This window comes from Ylistrum balloti, unplaced genomic scaffold (assembly GCF_031769215.1).
Source record: "Ylistrum balloti isolate Yb309-2 unplaced genomic scaffold, AGI_CSIRO_Ybal_v1 Utg370452, whole genome shotgun sequence".
In the NCBI taxonomy this organism is placed as follows: Eukaryota; Metazoa; Mollusca; class Bivalvia; order Pectinida; family Pectinidae; genus Ylistrum; species Ylistrum balloti.
In genome coordinates this window covers 1,104,083-1,125,638 of record NW_026782300.1, presented here as the reverse complement: position 1 = coordinate 1,125,638, position 21,556 = coordinate 1,104,083, and the positions used below count along the sequence as shown (strand labels likewise).

Here is a 21,556-nt window from a genome sequence, read left to right as displayed (position 1 = left end):
CACAATCGTAAATGATGTATCCGTGTAATGGTAGAGCCTCGACTGCTATTGAAACTGTGGAAAAATTAATGTCTGTGACTGGTTGCGGATCTGATCTTCTTGTGTATCGATATCTCAAAACTAGCAGTATCACAACGATACATGCAATTAGAATGCATGCACTCCTACTCTTCCTGCGCTGTAAACGAAAATGAAGATAAGAATCAACTGAAATTGTTATTATTTCAATCGCACAAATCTGATTAAAAGCAAACAATATCCTTTCCCTTGTAATAATTTTTAAATCACTATTTTATGATAATGTTGATATCTTGGCTTGTTATCTTCCACTAGATTGACTTTTGGATACATCAGCGAAAGTGCTTATTTTTCCATCTGAAGTTTTCTGCATTTTAAAACGAAGCTTTTCAATGTTCATGTTTTTTACGTTTTCATGGACAACTTAACAAATCACGTGATTGGTTATCATTATGTTAATATTGGAATAAACTGGAAATTATATCACCGGCATCGGGCCAAACAATCAAAACACGTTTCCAAACAAATTACACTTTCATGATAGTTAGAAAACTCAAAATTCATAACATTGAACGTACACGATATTGTTTGATATATACTCAACAAAAAAAGAAAGGTTAACATGTTTCCTTGGCGAATACCTGTAAATGAGTGAAAACAAAATGACGTTTGTGCAATATTAGAAAATGGTAATGTTTTACATTACAAAATCCAAGGGGGTTACCAAAATCATTCAAGCGTGAAAGTCTGTATTAGCGAAAGAGCTGCACGAGGATTTCTGCCACTAACTTGTATCTTCGCTTGTATTTTATAAACATTTAAACTGACAACAGTTCCTTAGATCCTTAGGACTTAGAAGTCACCAAATCATGCTATCTATCAACTGTATCATTATGCCCCGGCTGTCACAAGTACAGAGAGAACGGGTTGTAGGCATGATCCAGGCTGGGGAGTCTCGCCGTCGAGTTGCACGGCATTTTGGTTCCAGTGTTAAGACAATTTACCAGTTGGTAAGTCGTTTAAACCAAACTGGGTCAACATCCGATCGTCCCCGAAGCGGCCGACCCCGTAAAGCGACCGCCAGGGATGACCGTCGTATACGATTGATACACATATATGCAATCGATTCGTAACCGCAGTAGAGACTACAAGGACATTGTTTGGGCGTCGTGTGTCTCCCCAAACAGTCCGCAACAGGTTGAGGGCCTACCAATTGAAAGCGCGGCGTCCCTACACTGGATCCAATTTGTTGCGACGTCACCGTAATAATCGGCGTAACTGGACCCATGTTCACCGTCATTGGGCCTTACGACAATGGAACAATGTTCTGTTTTCAGATGAGTCCAGGTTTTGTCTGCAACACAGTGACGGAAGGCGAGTGTGGAGGCGACGATGGGAGCGTTTTGCGAACTGCTGCGTCGCAGAACGGGACCGCTTTGGCGGCGGAAGTGTAATGGTTTGGGGTGGTATTTGTGGGGGGACTCGTACCAGGCTTGTTGTGTTAAATGGCAATTTAACCGGCATTTGATATCGGGACGAAATTTTAAGACCAGTGGTTCTGCCATTCTTAAGACGCCATGGCGTTGGCGCCATTTTTCCACAGGATAACGCACCAGCGCACACCAGTCGCGTCAGCAGAACTTTCTTGCAGCAGAATAACGTACAGGTATTAGATTGGCCATCAAAATCACCTGATTTGTCACCGATTGAGCATGTCTGGGACGTTCTTGGGCGAGGCGTGAGAGAACGTCAAAATCAGCCGTCAAATTTGCAGGAGCTGGCCAAAGCCTTGATCGCTGAATGGAACAACATCTCTCCTCGAATTATCCGCCGGTTTACGAGTTCCATGCGACGTCGCTGCAATGTTGTTCACTTCGCAAACGTTGGCCTTACCCGTTACTAATGGTGTTACTTTTGAAATTGACCCCAACGTCCTTTACAGTCGAATAAAATCAACTGAACGCAAAGTCTTATAATGAACCATGACTGCAGTTTTATCAGAATTGATCAATTACTTTATTCGTACATGATTGGTAAGGATTTATGAAGGGGTTAATTAATTAATCACAGAATAAAGTAGTGTTACCTTTCTTTTTTTGTTTAGTATATACTATTTTCAGAATTTCATGAATTCACATTAACATTTCAACGATATTCTATTTCGTTAATCAAATTTAAAATGAAACAACTCGATAACGAATAACGTACCGTTCGACCATGTCAGCTATGAGGGATCAACAAGGGAAAACTTTCAACACAGAAAGGAAATCAGTTGTCTGCTGTTTGTATGGTAATAGGGAACGTTATGAAGTAGATACAAGTGGACGATGCATACACATTAGGCAGTTGGGATCAACATTTTGCCCCTACATAGATTTCTATTATTTTTTTCGCCATATGTAGATACATGAAAATAACCCACAACCGCATAAATGATTAGTCATTATAACTACTTATTGTCATACTGGACCTCCTTGTATAACACCAGGTTAAGTGACAAGGGTACCCTAACATAATGATAAATACTAGCTACATGAGAATTATAAATGGCAATATTTATATATACCAGCCTAAAGTACATAAAATGTCCGTTATTTTGATACTACATATGCTATATTGTCATAAAAAAATGTAAGCATATTGATAACTTTGACTTTAAAAAATGTAAAATTTTCACAAAATAAAGAATATATCAAAGTTTTTCAAGTTCATTTTGTATAGTTTCAATCTCAGTCTATATTTCATACCTCTTTAAAAACTTTCTACGTATATATACTCTCTATTGAATAAATTTTAAGCGATTTCGAAACCGCTAAAATAATTTTTTCGCAATTTAAACATGCTTATTGCATAATTTGCCATAATCATGAAGATTTAATTTTCGTTGTTTTTGCGCCAAATACTGCTATATCTTTCAGTTTTGTGTACTACCAAAGCACATTAAGTATTTTGTATTTATTTTAAAATTAAATTCAGTAGGTATAACTTAACACGGTGTTTTCTGCACTAGAAATCTATCATCTAAAGAACAACTGACAGTTCAGTTTGTATTATAAAAACTTAACAATGATTAAATAATCAGTATTACTGATAACATGTTATCGCCATTCCACTTTTCTTCGTTTATCATTAAACATAGCAATAATGGATATAAATTCGTTAGATATTCTAATTAAAAATTCATAAATGAGGCCAGAAATGATAACCTTGTCTGACACCTGAATGTGAAGTATATTAATTTCCTGAAACATATAAACGTATTACTATAAAGTATTCATACCAATTTTTGCTAAGTATCTATAGACAATTACATAGACAAAGTTATACTTATGTCAGACATTCTGTATTAAATTCAAATTACTGCAAATCTCTCATCAAGTTTACTAATAATCATGTCAGACGTGTGCATAGGTCGTGGTTACAAAACCATGTTGAAAGATTTATCTCAAGGAGCCCGAGCTCAAGTAAGACATGTATATTTACCCGAATATAACGAGTATAACTGGCTTCACCAGCCGCTGACTGCTGAGATCATTAGCATAACAGAAGAAAGCATATCATGTGGAAAGCGGTACCTCAAGCAAAGTCCATTGCCGTCTGAATTGTATTAACCTTCTGGTATGAGTACTCCAGATAACCTGGCGAATGATGCAGATGATGCTTACACTGTTTTCATGTCATCCAACCAACTACCACAAATATCTGTTGAGAAATTATTTTATGGTGGCAATAAAAGATGTGCCATATGTGGAAAAGAGGGCACTGGGTTATGCACAATACCCCAACGTGCCAGGACAAACTTGATATTTTCCCATTTTCTATGGTGTCCCCCTGATGCTCGTGTTTGCAATGACCATGTAATTGGTGACTTTCTGAATCCTTTGTTACTAGATCTGCAAACAAGGGAACCGTTACCTCTTCATCTTCAAGAAAGAGCTAATCAGGTTATCAATGGCCTTCTTAAACTAAGCCATTTCCTTTCTGCTGGTACTCCAACCAACACAGGCATAGCATTTGCTCCTCAAACTTTCAATAGATCCCTGACCCACCACTCCTGGCCTTACAAACATCGTATCGACCCAACGTATTTCAAGAGATGTCATTTATAATGTGAAGACGTGACATACGAGCTGTTTGTCATAAGCCTTTCCAGATATCACAGACACTCGAGACGTTTACTATCTAATAGTAAAAACAAAAAACAGCCTGGCTGTATTAAGGCTTTATCACTAGCATAGTTAAAAAATCTGCGCGAGAGAAAATAGCATTAGGACCGTGTCAAAACTGAAAATGTAATTTAGAATCATAACAGAACATTCCTGGTGTCGGGTTTATTATATTACTTAACGTTAAACATCATATGGGTTGTGGAGAGCTACCATGGTCGACCGACACAGTGGAAACTGTTCAGAGAACAACTGGGTGCATGTTCAATAAAGTTTCCAGTACTGGATATGGAATATTTAGAAACAGTAGCCTGCAGATCATACCAGTTGAAAGCAACAACCAGGTATATTGATGAGTATCTGACTCATGCTCGAGACTTTGAAGTACGGGTCTATCAGCACGGTGAAAATCTTCTCCGAGGCAAATCAATTAAAGGCACAAATCACACTCAAAATACAATGTTTGGATTGCGTTTGACAGAAATGATCAAGATGACCCTGTCAAAGATAACTACTACGACTGTCTAGCGGGCAAGGGAACCGTTGGAATGTGTGCACATGTTGCGTGCATTATATATTTCTTCGGCCATGCTTAGCATCAAGATCAAACTAACCCAGTCCATGTAAAACTCAAGTTCTGTTATACTAAAACGGAAAGTAATGTGCTGCAAACTGCAACTGTTCTATCTCTTATTAGCTTCTCAAAGTGTCACAAATTATGGATCGGAACTGACAAAGGCAAACTCGTCACTATAACTGTACATAATCTATCTAATAAGGACAGAGGTCAAGTTCAGCAATGTTAACCAAATAAATTGACATGAACAACTGCCTTGTCAAATAGCAAGACCTACAGACTTCAGGTTATTCAGCTATCACTATTTAACGAAAATGAAAAAAAATCAGTGTTTCTTGGTTTTTCTAAGCAAATGTGTAAAATTACAAAATCACCGGTATTCTTATTTTCCAAGAATCCTCCTGTTGAAAGACATCATCTGTGGCCAACTTTTAAGCAAGTTTGAAAAATAGACTGGTTTCGGAAATATGAAAATTGAAGTGTCCATAACAGTACTTTTCTCAAAAGTAATGACTTTTTATATGAATTTTGGCTGCATTTTTCAACATAAAAGAAACATTTCTCCTGAAATAGTGTGATGTGAGGTATCAAAATGTTGGTTGGTACAATGTGCACACATTAATGACATAATTGTATTTGAATTGCCTCATAATAATGCACTAGAAGGAATTACGTGACAACTACTTTAACAACCACCAAAATGTTAGTCAAGGAACTCCCATTTTAATAAGAAATCAATTCCGAGACTAACTTTTCCGTATTTAAGGTTCTGATACCCATGTCTGTTTATGGTTATCATATTTTGAAATTCCAAGTGGGGGCCGATGCTAATGTTAAATTCCCATATATGCTGACCCCACCTTTCTGAGATTTCACTGTTTCTCCGTATTATCATGATTTGGATGTAGATATTACATCGTGAATAAGTCGGTATGTAAACATTTGATCAATACCGATGTCTTTCGTAATAAGCTCGGCTTTTGATTAGATATATTTTAGACGTAATTTGTCAATGCTGTAATTAACTGTAAGTACCAGGACACGCGACATATCTTAATCGTCGTTTTAATTAGTTAAACATGTGAGTAACTTACCATTTCTGCTAATTTCATCGGACACACTGTCATGCAGTAAAAATGTCTGTATGGAAAGTCTCTCTCAACACAATACTTCTTCGCTTAACTAGCGATAATTTCAGTACGCATGCGTAAATAAATATCATACCTGGAGGAAATGTGCACACTGCCCAGATCAATAAAAGTTACCCACCACTCCTGGCCTTACAAACATCGTATCGACCCAACGTATTTCAAGAGATGTCATTTATAATGTGAAGACGTGACATACGAGCTGTTTGTCATAAGCCTTTCCAGATATCACAGACACTCGAGACGTTTACTATCTAATAGTAAAAACAAAAAACAGCCTGGCTGTATTAAGGCTTTATCACTAGCATAGTTAAAAAATCTGCGCGAGAGAAAATAGCATTAGGACCGTGTCAAAACTGAAAATGTAATTTAGAATCATAACAGAACATTCCTGGTGTCGGGTTTATTATATTACTTAACGTTAAACATCATATGGGTTGTGGAGAGCTACCATGGTCGACCGACACAGTGGAAACTGTTCAGAGAACAACTGGGTGCATGTTCAATAGAGTTTCCAGTACTGGATATGGAATATTTAGAAACAGTAACCTGCGGATCATACCAGTTGAAAGCAACAACCAGATATATTGATGAGCATCTTACCATTTCTGCTAATTTCATCGGACACACTGTCATGCAGTAAAATGTCTGTATGGAAAGACTCTCTCCACACAATACTTATTTGCTTAACTAGCGATAATTTCAGTACGCATGCGTAAATAAATATCATACATGGAGGAAATGTTCACACTGCCCAGAGTGTTTACATGTGGTCATGTTATGAAGAATTTCCGAGTTGGAATTTGCTGAAATGTAAGTACTTTGTTACCATAACAGCGTTGTTGATTGTAAGATAGGTGTTTAGAATTAAATTTCTCCTAGAAAGTTGTAGTGTTGGGTTGGAATTAGCAGTATTTTTTGCATTTTTAGCATTTTTTCAGTAGGTAACCATGACAATAAAATGTCAGAAATCAGAGGAATTTTTTTTTACACAAATTTCATCTCTCTACTGTTAATGTAATTGTTTTGTAGTTTATAAATATATATATACATGTAATGATGTATTTTTCATAACCAATCTGCTATACCTGTATATCTCAAACATTACAAATAATTTCAGGAAAAATGCAAATTAACTGTTTACTGCTACCTTATAGCACATTAAAAAAATTATTTATTTAAAATGTGCTTTACTATGTTTGATTAGGTTTAATCCTTTCCATAATTGCTATAAATACATAAAAAACACACTGAAACTTGTTCATAATGATTTTATTTTAATTTCATCAGGGGTGCATAAAGGGAGGTAATTTGGGTGCTCTTGTGGGTGAGAATTTCAGCTGTTTTCAAAAGGCTTGGTGTCAGTTTGAAAACTGTTCTACAGTAGGTAACAGGTATAAAATAAGTCAGTAACAACCTTAGAATGTCTTTAGAATGGATTATAGGGCAATTCCAATATTTTAAGGTGTGGTATCCATGGTAACTAAGAAGGAAAGTATGAGTTTTTGAATTTTGGATAAATTCTCTGTTTTGATGATTTTTTACTCAATAATGTTTGTGTATTTCTCATAGATTGGGCATACAATCATGTTAATATTGTCATAAAATTACATTTCCATAGTTACTGCCGTAAAAAATACTATTTTTCGAACAATATTGCAATGTCATAAGGCTTCTAATATTACACTTGAAGAAGGGGGTGGGGTGGGGTGGGGGGCAGTAATCATAGGTGTTTGTGATGTCATACACATGACATTTAAGAATATCTAATGTCATATCACTGTTAATTACTTTCGAGAAATGTGTCAGATGCTAATTTTAAGTTTTTGTTGGATTTCTAGCCTTCACTATGACATCACAGTGCATTGGTGAAGCCATCATTAGCAATTGATGGCGTCATAGTACTGATGACCAGCTGTTACCATGACGTCATAACATCAAACTTTATATATGTAGTATCAATCTGCTTTACAGTTATCTAAATTCACAGAAGCACAAACTACTTGATTCAGTTTCAATTGCAACTTTATTCAAGTAAATTTAAGACTAATTGAGGTTTTAATTTTTCAAATTACCTCCCTTCCTTCCTAATTTGAGAGCAGAATTGGTCAAAACACACCATGCGGGGAAAATCTATATTACTCGATAGCTATTCGAGATACACAGTAAAGCGATATATCGTTTTGTTCGTGTGATCATTTTCTAGACACTCAGAGGGATTTTAATGAAATTAAAAAAACTAATTGTGATGTATAAGGTAGCAGTACACAGTTTCTCGGTGTGGCCATGGGTGATTTGTTTGCTCATTAGATTACCCCATTATAAAGGTTTTAATTAAAAATGAAAAAAAAAATCCTTGCTAAAATTGGTCCTGTCATGTTAAAGTGGACAATGTGGGGTTTCAATTTTTTCAGGATAATATTTCAGCTTTGTGTTGGAGATTACTATTTGGGCAGCCTCGAATCTGTGTCTACGCACCAAAAACTAGCTTTACAGGAAGTGAATTTTTCATAGTGTTTACATGTGGTCATGTTATGAAGAATTTCCGAGTTGGAATTTGCTGAAATGTAAGTACTTTGTTACCATGACAGTGTTGTTGATTGTAAGATAGGTGTTTAGAATTAAATTTCTCCTAGAAAGTTGTAGTGTTGGGTTGGAATTAGCAGTATTTTTTGCATTTTTAGCATTTTTTCAGTAGGTAACCATGACAATAAAATGTCAGAAATCAGAGGAATTTTTTTTTAACACAAATTTCAACTCTCTACTGTAAATGTAATTGTTATGTAGTTTATAAATATATATACATGTAATGATGTATTTTTCATAACCAATCTGCTATACCTGCATATCTCAAACATGACAAATAATTTCAGGAAAAATGCAAATTAACTGTTTACTGCTACCTGAAAGCTTTAAATAATAGGGTAACCTAATAAAGAAAATGTCACCCATGCTACACCGAGAAACTGTGTACTGCTACCCGCAGAATTTTTCAAGTCTTTCTGACCTGTTATGATAAGTTCTTCGCTGAATTCATCCTTGTAAGAAGACAAAAAATATGTCAGCCACGGAAACGGAACAACAACAATAATTTCATCCGACTTCGTTGGGTGACTTAATAATGATTTCATTTCAGAATATTTTATTGATAAAAATAATCAATATGATTAGACAGCAGGCTAGAGCCTATATCAGTCTTCTCCCAAGACAACATGGTGGTCAGACATAAACATAATACATAATACACCATAAACATATATACTTAAATTCAATGTTGACAGACTAATCAATTTTAAATTATGGGAGACACCTCTATTATTTTTTTTATACTTTAATCTTATGATTATAAGAAGATAATTAACAATCCACCAGCTTTTCAGTTTACCATGTCGTATGATATTAATTATATTAAATTTGCATTACATGTACTTTCTCTCCCATATAAAAGGGGTTTGGGCCAGACTGTCCATGAAATGAAAGTTAGCCCTTTGCCACTTCAGTGAGTGAGCAAGTACACATCAAGCACATTTTTCTTACATCAAAGTACTGTTACTCTAAATAAAAAGGATATTCAGACCAAGATAAAGAACTGTTCAGAGTTGTTTCCTTCTTATAAGATGATAACTGAAATATTGGGAATAAATCAGGGCAGTCAAAAAAGAAAAGTTGAGTTTTTTCAGTTGGGGAACCACATGCACAAGATGTTGATCTTAAAGATTGTCTTTATGTTGATCATGATTGATCATGATTGTAGATCTTAAAGATGGTCTTTATGTAGATCATGATTTAGAGAGCTGGCTGAATTCCTTAGCTGATAGAGAATGATATTGAATTTTCTTGGTACTCCTTCTGTGAAAAAGATGTTATTCTTACAAGCTGGAGGATTTGTCCTAATCAGAGTTTTTTCAAGGTGAACATTAGTTATTAAATTACTTATTTATTAAATTCAGATATCATGTGTTGAAAGAAACTATCTATATAGCTTACAGTTCGGCAAATAGATTCTTTAAAGATTCTGTTATTTCGAAGTTGATACCCTTCACTCGTCAAAATTGTTTTAAAAAAATGGTTGGATAATATCAAATAAGTATTCAGGTGTTTCTTTTTGTGTTTTTTCCTTCTGTAATCTAAGGACATCAAATCCAGCTCTGAATAAAGTTTTTCATGTGAGTTACCTTTGCGTAACCCAGTTATGGACCTTGTAGCCTCAAGATTTATAGATTCTAACAGAGTTTTAGCATAGACTGGACAGTTATCTCAGACAGCATCAGCATACTCTAAAACTGGCTTAATTTGGAAAAAATATAGTATTTATAGGATTGAAAGGGACTTTCTGTCTAATTTATTTTTAGAAGTCTCAGAATATTCATTTTTTGATTTGATTTTTTATACATAAAATCTATGTGCTTATTCCGTTTCCTATTACTACTGAATACTAAACCAAGATGCTTGTGGTCGGAAGAGGTTGTAACTAGTTGATTGTTGAAATAAATGTCTGGGTGGTTTGGTGTGGTTTTCCTTGTAAATATTACTGATTCTGTTTAGATGGATTAAACTGAATATCCCAATGTTTAGCCCAATCTTTTATAGAATTTAAGTCATTTCCAAAAGACTCAGCTACTTCAACTGGATTATCATTGACAACTTTAAATAGAGAGGTATCATCATCAAACAACTTATTAGAGCTATTAACACGGTCAGTAATATCATTTATGTACAGTAAAAAGAGAAAAGGTCCTAGAACTGAGCCCATTAACAGATTTTAAGGTTGAGGCAAAGCCTTCAATTACCACACGTTGTTTTCTCTTAGATAAATAATTTTGTAGCCACCTTAAAACATCGCCTTTAATTCCATAAGATTCAAGCTTGTATAATAAACCCTCATGTCAGACTCTATCAAATGCCTTGTTTATATAACAAAATACAAATCTCAACATTTTATTATTATCTAAGCTACTAATTATATCCTGATATATGGAAAGTAGTTGGTTAATAGTTGAATCCTTAGGCATAAATCCTGACTGATGTTTTGATATAATTTCAGATAAATAAAGATGTCACGTAAGCATGTATAGTTTGTCTATAAATGGTAAGTTTTAATTTGTTTTGCGGTGTAAGGACTCTTAATTGTCCGCACCACTGGGCGGATATACGTCACGGGCTTGACCGGTTTTGCACGGAATAGACACTTGTTTACGGTCCACAGTTTTGTGAGTTCGTGTAGCCGATATGTAAATATAGCTGTTTCCGATATTGTGAACAAGGCACAGACGACAGACTGTGGTAAGTTATGTTTCTTTCTTCCGTTTCCATATGTTTTTTTTCTGGCATTATTTTATCCATGCCGTCAAATCTATCGGGTCAAGCAATCGAGGTGTCGGTGCGCTCCAATCATGCGAAACTATTGTTGATACATGTAGTACACTTGTTTTGTGGTGTGTTTCTGCTATATCATTATAATTTCATACTTCCTATTGATTTCTGGTGTATTTAGATAACATAAACATAATAGATTGTTGTGTGTAGAATTATTTAATAAATATAGGGTTCTTGTCCGTTTTAAAATTCTATGGAAGCCCTGAGCTAGAGCTATAGCGTTAGTTGGAGTGTGTACGCGCACTGGGAAAAAAGTATGGAAGCCGTGAGACGCCAACTTCTATGAATTGTGCTGAGTCGTGTTTTTATAGCCATTTGGAGCCGCACACTTATCCCTTTATCTTTATTATATTGATTTACGTATATTTACAATATATTAATGAATATTTATATTATTGATAATTAATTATTAGTTAATTAGTATGCCAGGTGAGAGTGAATCTGTGTGACTACAGCATTATTTTCAACTATGTATTATTGTAGCTTCACATGACGGACTAGGAGTCTCAGCTATCAAGCCAGGACCAGTCAGCTGTGCCAACTCATTGTGACTCCAGTGTCAGGACCGACCGGATGAGTTCTCTTCACCAGGGTCAAGGTCAGCATGGAATACATGTGTTGGGTCGTTACGTAGGCCAGGGTCAGCGACTTGCTTGGAGGCTGAGTCACAGTATATCTACTATTGGGATGGCTGTCGTGTCAAGGACACTAGTGTGTACATCCCAGCTTTCCTGTCGTGTCTTGGACACCAGTGAGTTTGCCAATTTGGGCGTTTCAAGCAAGCATGGTACTGCTTGCTGTGTTTATACCTCTTGGCTCTGGATTGAGCGTGGTTGCAGGTTAGCGACCGTCTTGCACCGGAACTGTACCAGGATCCCATTCGTCGTTGTGTGTGTAGCTACAGACTGTAACTTGTAATAATTGTGTTTGTGAATGAGTGAATTAGTGAGTGTGACGTGTGGGTATTATAGGTTTTTTTTATTTAATCTCTTTATTGTCATCATTGTAAATAAACATTTGTCATTGCAATCAATCTTTTCGGTGTTCATTCCCCGGATCGCTGACCGACGCTCGTTCCACGTTAACAACTTGGTGGCAGCGGTGGGATTAGCCAAAGTTAGTTGTTCGGGAATAGAATCTTGTTTGATTGGTTTCAAAGTCTAGATTGTTTGACAGATTCCCGCCAAATTTCATTTACTTTCATTCTCTTCTTAACGTTGGCATTTGGGGACTCTATACAGGAACTCTGAGGTGAGTTAATTGGCCTGAGCAAGGATGACGCATGACTTCCGGTAAGTTCTTATGCCTGGTTGTATTGAATATTGTATGGGTTGGTTATCTTTTGCAGTCTAGTGATTTAGTTGTTTTGAAAATGTCCTCTCTTTCAGCAATTTTGGAAGCAGGTAAGCGACTTCAACTTGAAGGCGACCAACTACGATTGTTCATTCAAGAGCAGCAAGCCAAGGAAAGAGATGACCGTGAAAGAGAAAGGGAAGAGGAAAAGATGCAAAGGCAAATGGACGAGGAGAGAGAGGCTCGGGCGGACAGGAGAGCAGAAGAAGAACATAAACGCAAAATGGAATTAATTCGTGCAGGACAGGAGTATCAATCTGAATTGGACAAATCGGGACGTCGGAGGGAGACCAATCCTAGAGATACAATAAAGAAGGGTCCCAAGTTACCTGCTTTCAATGAAGAAAAGGACAACATCGATGCTTACAGCCAGCGCTTCGAACGGTACGCAACTGTACAGAATTGGGAACGTGATGGATGGGGAGCTAACCTTAGCGCTCTTTTGACGGGTAATGCATTAGCGGTGTTTTCTCGTTTACCAGTCCATCAGTCTCTGGATTTCGACGAACTTAAGAAGGCATTACTGAGGAGATTTGATATGACAGGGGAAGGATTCAGGAAAAGCTTCCGAACATCAAGACCCGATGGAAGTGAAACATTTTCACAGTTTTCCATTCGCCTTGAAAACTACTTGGAGAGATGGGTCGAACTAGCCGACACTAACAAGACCTATGAAGGCTTGAAAGACTTGTTTTTGAGAGACCAGTTTTTACAGGTATGTAACCAGGATCTGATGTTGTTCCTGAAGGAACGGATTCCCGTGTCCCTTGATGCAATGTCCAGACTGGCCGATCAATATGCAGAGGCAAGAAGAACGAAAGCGGCAAACTTGAAATCTTCTAAAGGAACCAAGGCAGGAAGTCATAAGGCAACAGCTTCAGGACATTTGCCGTCAACAAGTTCTACACCTGGGAAATCTACAATTGGTTCAAGCGACTTGCCCAAGGAGAGGACTTGTTTTCTATTGCAAAAAGGTTGGACATATTGCTTCAGATTGCCGGAAGAAGAAATCTGACAAGATGAAAGAAGGTCAGACAGCCTCTATGGTAGAAGATAAAGGGAACACGAGTGGTGCCAACACCATACCGAAGATGAGTTTCGCCTGCAATACAAAGGAGACAACTTCCATGCCGGTGGTGCTGGGACGTGTGGGCGGTAAAGTTGTCACCGTTCTTCGGGATTCGGGTTGTGATGAGGTAGGAGTGAGACGTTGTTTAGTTGAACCTGAGAATATCACCGACAAGACCAAGACTTACATTTTAGCTGATGGTTCTCGTCTTGTATGCCAAATCGCCAATGTACAGATAAACACGCCATATTTTAACGGAGATACTGAAGCCTTCTTGTTAGAGTCACCCTTGTACGATGTGATTATTGGAAATGTTAAGGATGCCCTTCCGGTAGGACAACCAGATGAGAAGTGGCAGCTTGATTCGTTGAATGCGGTTCAGACGAGAGCGGAGGTCAAGAGGAAAGCTAAGCCGTTGAAACCGTTGCAGGTATCGGAGTTTATGACGAGTTTAGGTAGTGTGAAGGAGTTGAAGGAGGAACAGCAAAGCGATGGTACCCTGGAGAAGTTCCGTATGAACGCGATGATGGGGGTAAGTCTTCCCTGTTTTACCACAAGGGATTAATATATCGAGAGTTCAGAAGCCCTGGGATTGCAACTGGAAAGGTGTTTAGACAATTAGTCGTACCAACGAAGTATCGACAGATGATAATGAAACTAGCTCACGAGTCGATTATGTCGGGACATCTGGCAGCAAAACGAACGACTAACAGGATTCTTGCAGAGTTTTTTTTGGCCTGGTCTGCAGGGCGATGTGACTCGGTTCTGTCGTTCGTGTGATGTGTGCCAACGTACCTTCCCTAAAGGCCGAGTACCGAAAGCGCCACTCGGCAGTATGCCATTGATCGATACGCCTTTCAAGAGGATAGCGGTGAATTTAGTTGGTCCTCTCGAACCTGCAACAGACCGTGGCAACCGGTTTATACTGACAGTGGTGGATTTCGCGACTAGATATCCGGAGGCAGTAGCACTTAGAAGCATTAAGACTGAGCGCGTTGCAGAGGCACTGGTTGATATCTTCAGATGTTGTCCGATCAAGGGGCCCAGTTTACCTCTGGATTAATGAAGGAAGTGAGCAGACTATTGTCGATCCGCCAACTAACGACAACGCCATATCATCCTCAATGCAACGGGTTAGTCGAGCGTTTCAATGGTACACTGAAACAGATGCTAAGGAAAATGGCAGCTGAGAAACCCAAGGACTGGGATAGATACATCAATGCCCTCTTGTTCGCTTATAGGGAGGTGCCGCAAGAAAGCTTGGGGTTTTCACCCTTTGAACTATTGTACGGCAGAGCGATACGTGGACCGATGATGATTCTGAAAGAACTGCTAACGAAAGAGATTCCAGATGACGACGTCAAAACAACTTATCAGTATGTAATGGATTTGAGGGAACGGATGGAGGAGACATGCCAAGTTGCAATGGATCACTTGAAGGATGCCAAGCGAGTTCAGAGAAGGAACTTCAACAGGAGAGCCAAGTCACGGGAGCTACGACCAGGCGACAAAGTGTTAGTGCTTCTGCCGACAAAAGCTAACAAGTTGCTGATGCAATGGCGTGGCCCATACGACGTTGTAGAGAAAGTCGGACCGTTCGACTATCGTGTGAACAGGGACGGAAAAATCAAGACTCTACATATTAACCTGTTGAAAAGGTACATGAAGCCAGTGGACAATGTTGCGGAAGATACTGAGAGAATTCTTGCAAATACTATAGCAAGTGTTGTTGCTGATGGTGAGGAGATTCAGGGGGACGCGGATTTTCCCAGCAGACTGGAGTCCCTTCCTAGTGATAGGGGAATGGAACATGTTGAAGATGTTGAAATCTCTGGAGGCCTGAACAATGCACAAGCAGATGAAGTGAAGGAGCTCATGGACAGTTATACAGATGTGCTAACTGATCTTCCAGGCCGGACAAATCTCGCCCAACATGAGATCAGGACTACTACCGATGCTCCCGTTCATGTGAAAAAATACCCCTTACCTTATATTACCAAGGAGGTGATCAAAGAAGAGGTGCAGAAGATGTTGGATATGGACGTTATCGAGCCATCATCATCCCCATACTCGGCTCCTGTTGTAATGGTCAAGAAAAAGGAGGGGACGAATCGTTTTTGCATTGATTTCAGGAGACTAAATCGAGTCACGGTATTTGATGCCGATGCCAAACACAGATGATATTTTCTCTCGGGTAGCGGGTGCAAGATACTTCTCCAAACTGGATCTCAGTAAAGGCTATTGGCAGGTGCCGCTCTCGGAAGACGCAAAAGAGATGACAGCCTTTTCAACTCCACAAGGCCTTTTCCAGTTTAATGTAATGCCGTTTGGCTTAGTAAATGCCCCGGCAACATTTAGTAGGCTGATGAGGAAACTTTTAGTTGGTATGGAACACATCGATAACTTCATCGACGACATATTGATTTACACAGACACATGGGAAGAACATATGGAAGTACTTCGCGATCTTTTTGCAAGGCTTCGAGCAGCAGTGCTAACAGCAAGACCAACAAAATGCTCGATTGGATTTTCCAGTTTGACTTGTTTGGGTCACATTGTTGGTGACGGAAAATTGGAATTGGAAGAGTCGAAAGTGACGGCCATCAAAAACGCAGAGAGACCAGAGACAAAGAAACAAGTTCGCTCTTTTTTGGGGTTGGCCGGATTCTATCGGCGTTTCATTCCTAATTTCGCAGCAGTTGCCGCCCCCTTGACTGATCTGACGAAGAAGGGATGTCCAAATAAAGTTCTTTGGAGCGAAGTGCACGATAAGGCATTCTCTACTCTCAAGAACATGCTAACAGCTAAACCGGTGCTCAGACTTCCAAATTTGGAGCAACAGTTCATTCTTCGAACAGACGCATCGGATACTGGCTTGGGTGCTGTGCTGCTGCAGGAAGAAAACGGACAGAAAATGCCTGTCGCCTACGAGTTTTTCCTTGAGACGGACCATTACCCATTAACTTACTTGCACAGATCAAAAACTGCGAATGCCAGACTTATGAGATGGGCGTTACTCCTACGGCCATACAGATTGAGGATTCGTGCCATCAAGGGTTCCGACAACGTTGAAGCGGACTATTTGAGCAGACTCTAGGAATACATGTTCCGTGAGTATGAGAAAGTGTACCCACTTTCTTCGAAAGCAAGGGAAAAACTGTCACGTAAGCATGTATAGTTTGTCTATAAATGGTAAGTTTTAATTTGTTTTGCGGTGTAAGGACTCTTAATTGTCCGCACCACTGGGCGGATATACGTCACGGGCTTGACCGGTTTTGCACGGAATAGACACTTGTTTACGGTCCACAGTTTTGTGAGTTCGTGTAGCCGATATGTAAATATAGCTGTTTCCGATATTGTGAACAAGGCACAGACGACAGACTGTGGTAAGTTATGTTTCTTTCTTCCGTTTCCATATGTTTTTTTTCTGGCATTATTTTATCCATGCCGTCAAATCTATCGGGTCAAGCAATCGAGGTGTCGGTGCGCTCCAATCATGCGAAACTATTGTTGATACATGTAGTACACTTGTTTTGTGGTGTGTTTCTGCTATATCATTATAATTTCATACTTCCTATTGATTTCTGGTGTATTTAGATAACATAAACATAATAGATTGTTGTGTGTAGAATTATTTAATAAATATAGGGTTCTTGTCCGTTTTAAAATTCTATGGAAGCCCTGAGCTAGAGCTATAGCGTTAGTTGGAGTGTGTACGCGCACTGGGAAAAAAGTATGGAAGCCGTGAGACGCCAACTTCTATGAATTGTGCTGAGTCGTGTTTTTATAGCCATTTGGAGCCGCACACTTATCCCTTTATCTTTATTATATTGATTTACGTATATTTACAATATATCAATGAATATTTATATTATTGATAATTAATTATTAGTTAATTAGTATGCCAGGTGAGAGTGAATCTGTGTGACTACAGCATTATTTTCAACTATGTATTATTGTAGCTTCACATGACGGACTAGGAGTCTCAGCTATCAAGCCAGGACCAGTCAGCTGTGCCAACTCATTGTGACTCCAGTGTCAGGACCGACCGGATGAGTTCTCTTCACCAGGGTCAAGGTCAGCATGGAATACATGTGTTGGGTCGTTACGTAGGCCAGGGTCAGCGACTTGCTTGGAGGCTGAGTCACAGTATATCTACTATTGGGATGGCTGTCGTGTCAAGGACACTAGTGTGTACATCCCAGCTTTCCTGTCGTGTCTTGGACACCAGTGAGTTTGCCAATTTGGGCGTTTCAAGCAAGCATGGCGCTGCTTGCTGTGTTTATACCTCTTGGCTCTGGATTGAGCGTGGTTGCAGGTTAGCGACCGTCTTGCACCGGAACTGTACCAGGATCCCATTCGTCGTTGTGTGTGTAGCTACAGACTGTAACTTGTAATAATTGTGTTTGTGAATGAGTGAATTAGTGAGTGTGACGTGTGGCTATTATAGGTTTTTTTTATTTAATCTCTTTATTGTCATCATTGTAAATAAACATTTGTCATTGCAATCAATCTTTTCGGTGTTCATTCCCCGGATAGCTGACCGACGCTCGTTCCACGTTAACAGTTAAACAAATATTTAAATATAATCTTACTGAAACATGAGGTCACTGATATAGGTCTGTAATTGGCTACATCATTTTCTATCCCCTTTCCTTTATAGATAGCAGTGACGTTAGAACATTTCCAAATGGAAGGTATAATGCCTGTCTCAAGGGTTTTATTAAAAACAATAGTGAGAGGTAATGAGATAGAAGGACCAAGTACTTTAATCATTTTCGGAGATAAATTATCAGGCCCCGGTGGTTTCTTAACACTTAGTAAAAAAAGCTGATCTTAACATATTGTTAATAAATAATGATATTGTCGATAGTATAAGGAGTAGCAGAAACAACAGGGGGAGAGGTTCCAGGTCAGCGGAAGAAGTAGAAATAGAAGTGAAATAGTTATTTAGAGATTCAGCTTTAGCAAAGGAATGACTTATATAGTATTTATTGTCACACAATGGTGGTAAAGAGAAAGATGTATTGTTGGTTTTGAACACTGAACTGGCAATTTTCCACCATTTATTGGGAGGGAGAGACTTGACAATTAAAGGTTTTCATAATAACACTTTTTTATATTTCTTATTAGATCAATTACATGGTTTCTTGTCTGTCTGTAATTTTCCCTAGGACGTAGTCATTAATTTACTTTAGCCTTTTTGTGAATTCGATTTCGTTGCCTAATGTTTAATTTGATTGTTTGATTCATCCATGGTTTGAAATTAGGTCGAATAGTAATTTTGGAGGGGATAAACTGTTAGATAAGATCTTCAGCAGTCATAGTATCAGATATTTCATCCCAGTCTAATTGCCAATTCATTGTTCATGCATCAAAATCAGCTCTATCAAATATATATTTTTCTATATTGCAAGCATCACGTTTAAATATTGAGTTTTGAATTTCAAAGGATATCAATGAACGATCACTACATAAAGGCGGACTTACTGAAGCATTTCGAACTATATTAACATTATTTGTGAGGACAAGATCTAATAAGGATTTGATTTGGAAAAGGAAAATGATGGACTGCGACAAACGGTCGGAGCTCTCAAAGCTCAGTGTTCAGATCTCCAAGAGTCTGAGAAAGCATTGTGTAAAAAGTTTAACGATCTCGAGCAACATGGCCGGAAGAATTCGATCAGAATCTTTGGTTTAGCGGATACTTCAGAGAATGAGACTGTTGAAGATTGCAAGGACAGTGTGGTGAGACTTATTAACTCCAAACTGAACGTCTGTCTAAGTGGAAATGATATTGACATTACACACCGACTGGTAAAGTTTTCCAACGGAAAGGCCAGATCTGTTATTGTTAAATTTACTCACAGGACTAAGAAGCACGAGATTATAAAAAAGAGAAGGGAGTTGAAAGGAACTAGGGTGTCGATCTCATATAGTGCACACGGGAAATTGTTTGTGATTTTGACGGACGGAAGAAAGCGCAGACTTTCATTTGACACTCCATTATTCGATGAGTTCCTGATGGACGACAAAAACTTCAAGAGTGCCAGAGCTACATAGATAACTGTGCTAAGTGTTGAAGTAATTGTTATTTTTTTGTATTACGCCGCACTACCGGTGATAGACATTTACTGGTATATTAGCCCGGTCGCTGGAGGCGTGCTTTGATTATCTTGGAACCATGGTTTAAGTAAGTTTGTGTGTGAAAGTGTTTTATTCTATTGATTATTGGGATTTGAGGACTCGATTTTAAGGTAGGTGAGAAATTACTATCGCGTGTGATGAAAGATTAGATTTATCATGGCCTTTCTATTATATTCTTTTTCTTCCCCTTTAATTTGTTTATATTATATACATGATACTGATCGGTACATATTTTTGCAATTTGATAACACCTTTGAACATGAGTTTAGTTTTATTTAACGTATCACGGTTTGTAATAATTTTTTCGACTCTGAAAGCTTACCTGTATTTATCTACTTACTTATTCTTATTTATTTGTAAATAAGTGAAATACTATGCTGTAGTGTCCTCACAACTTTGAAACATTGTATTACAGTAATACCCTCTTGTAATTTACTTTCTGATTATTTCCGGATTTGCTTATTCAGGAATTCATGTCGACGCTTATATATCCCTTTCTACTTCCGGTTTAAATTGTCACTTCCTGTTTGCCGTACACGTACGGCCACATAATAGGACTAAGACCACAATTAAATACTTCCGGGTTCAGTACCCACGAATGAAGTCCCTAAAAAATGTATGTATGTTAGGGAAAAAAATAATATGCCTCTTTGAATTAGATTTTTGCCTATAAATTTGATGTAGATGTGTTATAGAGATGATAATCTAACTGTCAGTGTGTAAATCATTCATATTGAACATGTATTTTGTGCTGCAGGATCCGGTGTAAAAAGTCCTGTTTTCACCTTTACCCCTGACCCGGATGTATATAATTGACGTTGGTGACACACATGGAGGTATATCTCCAGAAAATGCCCAACATGGTGGGTTGAAATTTTTACATTTTACTTCTCAGATGTTGATCTTGGCCAGGTGAAATGGAAATTTGCAGATGAAACTTTGGGACTTAGTTATGAATTTTAATGTTACAATGAAACATATAGTGAAATTAATTGTGGTCTTAGTCCACGAGGGTAAAGTCAAGCTAGCCCGCAATAGTAGCCCGCAATAAGGTTATCGACTACTTTAGCCTTGCAGTAATTACCGGAATTTAGTCTCACCGCGTGGTTTTGAAATCAACGAATACTGAAGCAGACGCAATAACTTACAGGTTAAGTTCTAAATATGCCACGAGCTAGACAAATTTTAATTTTCAGGGCGCTGAGTTGCAAGTTGTCGCTGACTCAGACCTTATGGTAACTTTTATGTCTACTATCTATCTTACTTGTTTTATGGCCCCTCTTTCTTTTATTCCTGCTTTCCCTTGGACTGGCACAGACCTCATAGAAGTTCTGGTAATACTAATACTCTTGCAACGATCGATTTGCAGCTGATTCCATAACTATATTAAGTTCAAACTGTCAGGGTCTAGGGGATCGTTCCAAACGAAAAGATGTGTTTTTATACTTGAAAAGTAAATCTTATAATGTTTTGTGTCTCCAGGACACTCATTTTACAGAAGAAAAGGAAAATATTTACCGAAGTGAATGGGGCTTTAATTGTTACTTCAGCTCTTATAAATCTAATGCTAGGGGTGTTGCAATATTTATTAACAATAATTTCGAATCGAAGGTGCATAGGGAAAAGAAAGATAATTTTTAGTTTTAGATATAACAATAGAAGGTACAAGATTAACCCTTATTTTTGTTTATGGCCCTAATCA

The 21,556-nt window shown here is 38.1% G+C and overlaps 1 protein-coding gene across 1 annotated transcript; it reads left to right on the top strand.

Moving 5' to 3' along the window:
* The first annotated feature begins 3,410 nt into the window (after positions 1-3,410).
* LOC132555070 (uncharacterized) lies at positions 3,411-13,653 on the top strand. Its single transcript, XM_060219411.1, has 2 exons — positions 3,411-3,482; positions 12,634-13,653. Exons 1-2 carry the CDS (start codon positions 3,411-3,413, stop codon positions 13,651-13,653), a joined length of 1,092 nt encoding a protein of 363 aa, XP_060075394.1.
* The last annotated feature ends 7,903 nt before the right edge of the window (positions 13,654-21,556 follow it).

Bases quoted from the DNA above. Each gene is read 5' to 3' on its own strand.
- LOC132555070 (XM_060219411.1), top strand. From the start codon at position 3,411: ATGTCAGACGTGTGCATAGGTCGTGGTTACAAAACCATGTTGAAAGAT. The intron at 3,483-12,633 runs GTAAGACATGTA...TATCTTTTGCAG, and splicing joins CTCAAGGAGCCCGAGCTCAA to TCTAGTGATTTAGTTGTTTT.